The sequence below is a fragment of the Euleptes europaea genome, chromosome 18, assembly GCF_029931775.1.
Source record: "Euleptes europaea isolate rEulEur1 chromosome 18, rEulEur1.hap1, whole genome shotgun sequence".
NCBI lineage: Eukaryota > Metazoa > Chordata > Lepidosauria > Squamata > Sphaerodactylidae > Euleptes > Euleptes europaea.
In genome coordinates, this window is record NC_079329.1 from 7981889 (window position 1) to 7991560 (window position 9672).

At 45.0% G+C, this 9672-nt stretch overlaps 2 protein-coding genes across 2 annotated transcripts; both read left to right on the top strand.

Moving 5' to 3' along the window:
• Nucleotides 1–2383: 2383 nt before the first annotated feature.
• On the top strand, nucleotides 2384–3334 carry LOC130490354 (olfactory receptor 11G2-like). The gene has a single exon (XM_056864181.1). It carries the CDS (start codon nucleotides 2384–2386, stop codon nucleotides 3332–3334), a length of 951 nt encoding a protein of 316 aa, XP_056720159.1.
• A 5264-nt stretch (nucleotides 3335–8598) lies between these two features.
• On the top strand, nucleotides 8599–9558 carry LOC130490355 (olfactory receptor 11G2-like). Its single transcript, XM_056864182.1, has one exon. The coding sequence runs from the start codon at nucleotides 8599–8601 to the stop codon at nucleotides 9556–9558; it is 960 nt and encodes a 319-aa protein (XP_056720160.1).
• The last annotated feature ends 114 nt before the right edge of the window (nucleotides 9559–9672 follow it).

Here is a 9672-nt window from a genome sequence, read left to right on the forward strand (position 1 = left end):
CTTTTATTGATGGTCAAGAGACCCTTCCTCACCTTTTCATTGGCCCCAAATCTTGCCTAAAACCCCACAAATTCTCCCTAAGTTCTTTATGAACAGAAAATTGAAATACTTCTCATTCCTAGGAGTTTGGTGAGCATATTCTGTGCCTCAATGAACCTGTCTATCAAATCACTGGTCTCGCTAGACCAGTATTATCTACTCTGGAGAGCCAGTGTGGTGTAGTGGTTAAGAGTGTTGGACTAGTATCTGGGAGACCGGGGTTCAAATCCCCATTCATACCATGAAGGCTTGCTAGGTGACCTTCGACCAGTCATAGGCTTGTTGTGAGGATAAAATGGAGGAGAGAAGAATGGTGTAAGCCCCTTTGGGGAGAACAGCAGGGTTTCCCTAAGAGTCTCAGACACAAAATAGTATCCTAGCAACTGTTACCTCTGATCACTCAACACAGAGGAATCTATGCCTTTCTGTTTTTCTTTGAACATGTCTGGTAACAGAAAACTAGAAGCTACCATTTCCCAACAATCTTGATATTATGTATGTGTCTGGAAGGGGGGGAACCCCCAAAGTTGGCTAGAAGGGTGTAATTTGGCAATGGGAAAAATTTGGAAGAGTTACAACCTCCCTCACCCCAACAAAACCCTACCCACCCTACTGAAAAGTACAGAGCAGATTGCCAATGGGCACAAATAATCATCTGGCAAGGACACAGCATTGTGGCATTCTGAGAACTAAGCGAGTCTCAAGGCCAAGTTACACACCCCATGTGACCACCATAGGTCATGACAATCAGACATGCTCTGGAGTTCTGTGCTCAGTGCTTACTTCCAAGGCCTGTGGGGTCCCAATTCTAATAGGAACCAGAGCACGTTAGGTGCTGTGGAACACAGGCAGGGTAATGCTGCTGCAGTTGTCTTGTTTGTGGGCTTCCTAGAGGCACCTGGCTGGCCACTGTGTGAGCAGACTGCTGGACTTGATGGCCCTTGGTGTGACCCAGCAGGCTTTCCTTATGTTCTTATGGAGGATGGGGCTATCCATGGCTACTACTAAAACAGAATAGTAGTCATGATGCAGACCTATTCTCTCCAGGATCAGAGGAGCATGCCTATTATATCAGGTGCTGTGGAACACAGGCAGGATAATGCTGCTGCAATTGTCTTGTTTGTGGGCTTCCTACCTTTTTTTTTTTCCATAAAATTTTTATTATTTTTAAAATATTTTACTGTCTGGTACTTTTCAACAACACATTCATTTCATAAATCATACAATAAAAACTTTAACAGCGTCATCGAAAAGCATATTCATCTATTAATGAAAAGATATTCAAATAAGAGTTATTCAAATCTATTAATGAAAAGATATTCAAATAATTTGTGGGCTTCCTACCTAGAGGCACCTGGTTGGCCCATGTGTGAATGGACTGCTGGACTTGATGGACCTTGGTCTGATCCAGCATGGCCTTTCTTAGATTCTTAAGTTACATGGAGAGAGAGAGAGGACTTAAGCCCTCTCTACCATGCCATTTCTCTGACCTGAAATGGCCCCAGGTACTCTTCTGTTAGCCTTTTTGTGCAATCTTTCATGTACTGAAGACTCCTGTTCCGAGCACAGAACAATATCCTTAAGTCTCACATGGAAAGTATTGCAGGGAAAATTATTGTAACTCAGATGAAAGAAAATAAGCCCTTCATTGGTTTTCAAGCATATGTGCATGGCTTCAGAGGAGGTGCTTTTAAAATGTTTGTTTTATTCAATTCTATTTTTTAACAACAAACCAAACTTTCATAGTTAAATTGGGAAGAAGGATGGAATCTGCATGAGTCAGGGAACAACCTTCACAGCACATTTCAGGGGCCTGCTCCTGTATATGTTAAAGATTGGATTGCTCCAAGCATGTTTCTCGTAGTTTTGTAATTGCTTCTGCTTCTGAGGAATAATCTCAAGTAATCTGAAAAAAACACAGAAAGGCCTATTTAACATGCATGCTCAAGTTTCTTATTAGTTAGAGCGGTTCCTCATTGGAACAGGCTTTCTCAGGAGATGGTGAGCTCTCCTTCCCTGGAGGTTTTAAAGAAGAGGTTAGATGGCCACCTGTCAGCAATGCTGATTCTATGACCTTAGGCAGATGATGAGAGGAAGGGCATCTTGGCCATCTTCTGGACATGGAGTACGGGGTCACTGGGGGTGGGGGGGAGGTAGTTGTGAATTTCCTGCATTATGCAGGGGGTTGGACTGGATGACCCTGGTGGTCCCTTCCAACTCTATGATTCTATGATTCTAACTGGAAACAGATGATACTTGATTTTACATTTTACAGTAATTACGTTACAGCAAATTACATGTAACATTAAGTACAGTCATTCCATTTTCTGTCACCTGATTCCAGATGGTGTTGGCCAATGGGACCGGAGTGCAGGAATTCATTTTGCTGGGATTTGGAGTCGGGCAACACGAACGGTTTCTGCTTCTCATATTTTTCATTATTCTGTACATCCTCAGTATGGCTGAGAACCTCGCCATCATCATACTGGTGGTTCTAGATGCCCACTTGTCCCAGCTTCCCATGTACATCCTGCTGAGCAACTTCTCCTGGCTAGAGATGTGTTACGTGACGGCCACTGTGCCCCGTATGTTGTTTGACCTGCCGTCCCATCATGGGATCATCTCCTTCCATTCCTGCTTCCTTCAGTTCTATGTCTTCTTCTCACTGGGCACTACTGAAAGCTTCTTCCTCTCTGCCATGGCCTTGGATCGGTACTTGGCCATCTGCCACCCTCTACGATATCCACAGATTATGTCCAAAGATTTCTGCTATGCTCTGGTAGCCGTTTGTTGGCTCCTTGGTTTCCTGTGGTACATTTTCCCAATGATCTTGATCTCCAAGTTGTCCTTCTGCGGCCCCAACATCATTGACCACTTTCTGTGTGATCCTGGGCCAATTTTTTCCTTGGCCTGCCCGCCACTTGGAATTGCCCCTAGTGTCTGCCAGTTTTTTATGAATGCTTCCGGTTTAGTCAACGTCACATTTGCGGTGCTATCCTATAGCATTGTGGTTCTCACCCTGACGAAAAGCTCTTATCGAGGTGGACGTAGGAAGGCATTCTCCACCATATCTTTTCACCTGGTGGTCGTAACACTTTATTATGGGTCTATTGCGGCCATATACTTAGTTCCAAGCGGAGAAAATCAATCGGAGGTCACGAAGGCAGTAACACTTTTCTACACTGCCGTGACACCCTTTCTCAACCCTCTGATCTACACTCTGAGGAACGATCAGGTGAAGGAGGCAGCAAGCCGGTTGTGGAAGAGACTTCAGACGAGAAAAGGGGCCGAATAAAAATAGGAAAGGAGAAAACAAAACTGAACCAAATGAGAACATGAAAATATCATTTAGAAAAAATGAAACCAATATTCACAGTAGATGAGGGGGAAAACCCTTTCTCCACCAACTTGCTTTTATTGCTCTTCTGTGTTTCAGCTGCCTGAGAATTTGCTGTGCTTTTTCAGTCATTTGGATAGTTCTTCAGAGATTTTTTTTTTTAATGAATGGTTATAATGCATTTCATTTTGACTGACTTGTACTGTTGTTAACCTCCTTGAGCAATTTGATTTTAAAATATTTCAAGTAGAGTAAAAGAAATAAATCCACACTGTCCAATCTTAGACCACAAAGAATGTAACATTGCTTTAAACTTTTGCCATGCTTTTTTCCTGCCTTCCCGACTTACTATCTGACTCGGCAGGATCTGGTGAAAGAGGGACAGGGCAAGTTTCTTGAGGGAGGGGGGAAGGGATTACTCAGGAGAAAGGCGGCGAAGTAAAAAGAAGAGCAGAGGAAAGAAAAAAAAGGTAACATCGGAATACACCGCTGCATGACAGAAGAATTAAAGCTGCTTTCCCACATGTTGGAAGACGCATTCTCAATGCACTCTAGCAACCGTTTGCAACTGGAGTTTCTGTTTCACACAGAAAGAGCCACACAGGAGAGAACATCCAGTGATGTATGAAAGCAGCATAGTCTCGTGAGGGTAGGGTCGCCAGGGGAGATGGGTAGGGTTGCCAACCTCCAGGTACTAGCTGGCGATCTCCTGGTATTACAACTGTTCTCCATCCAATAGAGATCTGTTCACCAGGAGAAAATGGCCACTTTGGCAATTGGACTCTATGGCATTGAAGTCCCTCCCCTTCCCAACCCCACCCTCTTCAATCTCCACCCCCCAAAACCTCCTGCTGGTGGAAAAGAGGGACCTGGCAACCCTAGAGATGGGGGGGTAAATAATGAAAATATATAATTTATTAGAAGCGCTATATAAGAATTAAAATGATTTCAAAACCATTAAAACACCACAATGGCATTTCTTAAGGTTGATGTCTGTCACCACAAGCCCAACGTGTTTCGGCATATATGGCCTTCCTCAGTGGTCTATTTAAATCATATATAAAGCATGCACACACATTACAAATATAGGAGTACGGTAGCCAGTTCCAGATTGGCATGTACCACCATGTACCACCATCAGCAAACTCTGGATAGTGCTACACTTCCTGATGCAGACACAAGCATCTCCAGGTTAGATTCTTGCAATGTGTCCTTCGTGGTGCTAAAGTAATTCTCTATACTTGGAAGTCCACATTAGACTAACGCAGCAGCCCCTCAGGAATTATCGCTCTTCTCGGGGCTCATGAGTTTTCTTCAGTTAAATTGATTCCCTCCACCACAAAGCAGGTCATGATAAAAACAAGTTTGGCCTTTTATACATGGCTGTTTCCCTCGCCTTCACCCCTCCGATGGCGCCAGGTCTTTGCTTGGATTATGCATGCCGCTTCTGACCATCAGAGGTCACCTCGCTCTCCCCCTGCGTTTCCCCACCTCTTCAAATTCGAGATAAAAGTGGCCTCTGAAAGTGCAGGGGATACACGGGGAAACACAGGGGGAGAGCGAGGCGATCTCTGGCGGTCGGAAACAGCATGCATAATCAACATAAAGACCCGAAGTCGCTGGAGGGGTGACGGCGAGGGAAACACCCATGCATAAAAGGCCTGTGTAGCCAAGCTTTCTACCTAACATACTCGTTTTCTGTCTGCAGGTTTAAGCATACGGGTTGCCAATCTCCTGGACTGGTCATGGCAACCCCAGCAGATGTGTGCAGCAGCCTCTGCAGACCAAGCGGCAAGCCTGTGCTGCCACGGAAAGGACTCCTCTTCATCCCGCGAAACCGGCAGTCAAAGAGCAGCAGCCAAAGTAGTCCCTCCAGCGAACCAGAGGGCACCCATGTTCCTGTGTATCCTGCTCCAGTGAAAGCCATATTGCAGGGAATACGTCCAGGCATGTAGCCTGCACCAACACACACACCCTTGCAACATCGGACTAGTTCAGCAAAGCCATTCAGCAGACATTGAGATAACAATGACTCGCTCTTCAGCAACCATCTCCAGACATTAGCAGCGATCGCACCTTTTCTTTCAAGCCATTAAGCCAATCAGTGAGACTCCTGACTTCTCCTGGGGTTGCACAAGCCATTGGAATCAGAATAGATTTCCAAATTCTCCTCACCCCACCCAGGTAGCAGACCATTAAGGTCTTTTGTCATCCTTTTGTCACCCGGGAACCTAGCAGGGTTAATCCAATCATCCTGCCCCCAGAGAAACAGTATAACTGGGGTAGCCCACACCCATAACTTTAACCTTAGGGCTTCCCATTTCATACAGCCTGCCACTCTGCCGGAGTGAGCAGCCATGCTAGAGTATGCAGGGGCTACCCCTGCCCCCTATTTATTCCCCATGCCCCCCCTATTTATTCATCTTGATCCTATGGAACTCTGGACTACAGGAAGGTATCGTTTATCTCCATAAATATTTTCCCACCTGCCTAACGGCAAATGTCTCTGTACTCCTCTCTCTTATTTCTTAGATCTATGTGTATGTGTGTATTCAACACTGAATTGAATGAACAAGACATAAACACTTTTAATTGGAAATCTATTGCTTCTGTCTTTATTTAAAGGTCACAGTTACGGGCTCTGGTAGACAAAGGTTGCGATACCGTTATAAAAATAAATATTGTAATTTGCCATCTTGCTTGCTAATTCCCCAAGTTAAAGAGCAATTTGGCTAACACAGGTGTTATGGCTCTTGTCATCCTGAGTCAATTCCTTGAGCGGAACATCTGCATGGTAAGGTGGCCATGTTTCGTGAGAGGAATCCTCTTCGATCCAATAAGCCATCCACACCTATAACTAATCATTGTAAGAAGTCCATTTGATTTCTCATAATGGGGTTCCTGTGCAGCAACACACAACTCAGGAAAACAGCCATTACCTGTGTAATTGCAGAGGGAGTCAACTGGTCTCCAGAGAAATGCTGCTTTGATCGGTAATTATATCGTTCTTGAGAGACCCACTGGGAAGAGACACCAAATACTTGACACTCATGCCCAAGCTTCGGTTGACACACTTGCCCATCGAGCCCAACACACAGACCACAAATGCCGCAGCCACGCACTGCTCGGAGACCCACAAAACAATTTCAGGCGTCTGTCACCTCTTGACGCAGCACTTCTGGATGGATGGAGCAGTGCTCTGAACGCTTCTGAGGTACTGAAACAAGAATTACTATGAAATCAAAGCCGAGTGGGGTGGGAAGTTGAGTGGCAGGCAGATTCAAAGAAAACATACAGGCTACTTCCGGACAATGTGGATAGATCATTAACATTGGATAGATCATTAGCAAAACATGGCCAGAGACATCGAGAGCCAACTTGGGGCAGAGGCTAGGAGCGATGGGCTCTAATCTGATGAACCGGGTTTGTTTCTCCACTCCTACAAACGAGCAGTGGACTCTAATCTGATGAACTGGGTTTGTTTCTCTGCTCCAACACATGAAGCCAGTTGGGTGACCCTGGCTAGTCACAGTTCTCTCCGAACTCTCTCAGCCCCACCTACCTCACGTGGTGTCTGTTGACAAGAGGGGAAGGCAAGGAGATTGTAAGCTGGTTTGATTCTCTTTAAAAGGTAGAGAAAATCGGCATACAAAAACCAACTTGTCTTCTTCTAAAACCACAACAGATAGCATCATGAGAAGAGTATGTGATTCTCAGCTGCATTCTTGGTATGAATTAATCTCACACTTATGGTGATCCTGTAGGGTTTTCAAGGCAAGAGACATTCAGAGGTGGTTTGCCATTGTTTGCCCCCTTGGAGGTCTCCCATCCAAACACTTGCCAGGGTTGAGGCTGAGAGTGTGCGACTGGCCCAAGGTCACCCAGCAAGTTTCCAAGGCAGAGTGGGGATTCAAACCTGGGTTTCCAAGATCCTAGTCCGACACCTTAACCACTACACCATGCTGGCTCTCAGAACCCTGGATTCCTTGGCCTCTGTCACGGGATAGCGCTACTTGAGCTAGAAAGTACCAGCTGCATATGGCTGGATTTTCTCAGATGCATATTGTACTGTGGACTGGCAAAAAAACAAATCAGTGAGTTGTAGATCAAATCAAGCCTGAACTGACCCTAGAAGCTAAAAGGACTAAACTGAGGCTGTCGTATTTTGGTCACGTCATGAGAAGACAAGAGTCACTGGAAAAGACAGTCATGCTAGGAAAAGTGGAAGGCAGCAGGAGAAGAGGAAGACCCAACAAGAGATGGATTGACTCAATAAAGGAAGCCACAGCCCTCAATTTGCAAGATCTTTCCTTTCCTTTTATCCCTTAGAAGCTCCTTGATCCATTGATCTTGAGCAGCATATATCTAGTGTTTGAGGGATATAAGGACTGAAACAAATCTTGACACTGACAATGTAGCCTTGGGATCCCTATCGCTTAGTAGAAAAGGCATTATGTCAGACACAGAGGCATTAGATTTGTATGTTAAAAGAGGGGAAATATAATGTGATCGAAGTTCCTCGTAAAAGCGGCATTCCAAACGGGCATGAGCTAGTGAATTGATAGAGCCAGAAGAGCAAGGACAGGTCCGGTCTGAATATGGTATATTCAAAATTCTGCCCTGCATAACCATAGAGGGGTGAGCATTCAATCTAGCTAAACAGAAGGCTCTAGAAAGACGAGGAGTTGTCAAATAATATGTATAAGCAGGCAAACCACATGGTGGTGGTATTCTGAAGAACTGGGATGGACAAACGTGGCAAGCACGGAAAGTAATGCTGTTATAATCAAGCACTTTAATGCGCTTTTTAATTTTGGTGAAAGCTTCAGTTTTCCCAAGATCTAATAACATATCCTGCAAGAAGCCCAACAATGACAGTTTCTCATCTAAGATTTTTTGCCATGAGGATTTAAAAGGGTCTTGCTTCAGAGAAGCTAGGAACAATTTCCAAGTTCTGAGCAAGGCTGTCAAAGATAGGACATTTTGGAAGACATTGATTCATAGGGTCGCCATGAGTCGGAAGTGACTTGACGGCACTTAACACACACACATATTGTACTTTACAATCAAAAAGAGGAATATATATATATATATATATATATATATATATATATATATATATATATATATATATATATATATATATATATATATAAATGGAAAGAAATACTGAGACATACAAATGATACTTATGGTGTCAATGATGGTGTTTCTGATTTCAGATGGAGTTGGCCAACAGGACCGGAGTAGAGGAATTTATTTTGATGGGATTTGGTGTTGGGAGAAAGGAACGATTCCTGCTCCTCGTCTTCTTCACCATTCTTTACGTGTTGACGATGGCTGAGAACCTCACCATCATCATCCTGGTGGTGGTTGACACCCACCTGGCCCGGCTCCCCATGTACATCCTGCTGAGCAACTTCTCCTGGCTGGAGATGTGTTACGTGAGCGCCACGGTGCCCCGCATGCTCTTCGACCTGGCGTCCCCTCATGGGACCATCTCCTTCCATTCCTGCTTCCTTCAGTTCTATGTCTTCTTTTCTCTCGGCAACACCGAATGCTTATTCCTCTCCGCCATGGCCTTGGATCGGTACTTGGCCATCTGCCACCCTCTGAGATACCCAAAAATCATGTCCCAGGACTTCTGCTATGTCCTGGTGGCCACTTGTTGGGCCATTGGTTTCCTGTGGCACCTTCTCCCAGTGGTTTTGATCTCCAAGTTGTCCTTCTGCGGCCCCAACATCATTGACCACTTTTTATGTGATCCTGTGCCGATTCTATCTCAGGCCTGCCCTCCACTAGGAATTGCCCCCAATGTGTACAAGATTTTTATGAATGCTGTTGTTATTGGAAACGTCTCCTTTGTTGTGCTGTCCTACAGTGTTGTGACTTCCACCCTGCTGAAAGCCTCGAACCAAGGCAATCGTAGGAAGGCCTTCTCCACCATATCTTTACACTTAGTGGTGGTGACACTTTTCTACGGGTCTGTGGCAGAGATGTACTTAACTCCAGGTGGAGAAAGTCAGGCAGAGGTCAAAAAGGCAGTAACACTTTTCTACACTGCTGTTACGCCTTTTCTCAACCCCATGATTTACTGTCTGAGGAATGATCAGGTGAAAGAGGCACTGGGCAGACTGCTAAAGAAAAAGGAGAGATTGCTGAGGAGAATGGTGACAGTGTAAAAAAGGGGGAAAGAATGAAGAAACCAAAGCCAAAAAACATGAGCTGGGTTGACTCAATCAAGGAAGCCCCGGCCCTCAGTTTGCAAGAGCCGAGCCAGGCTGTCAACGATAAGA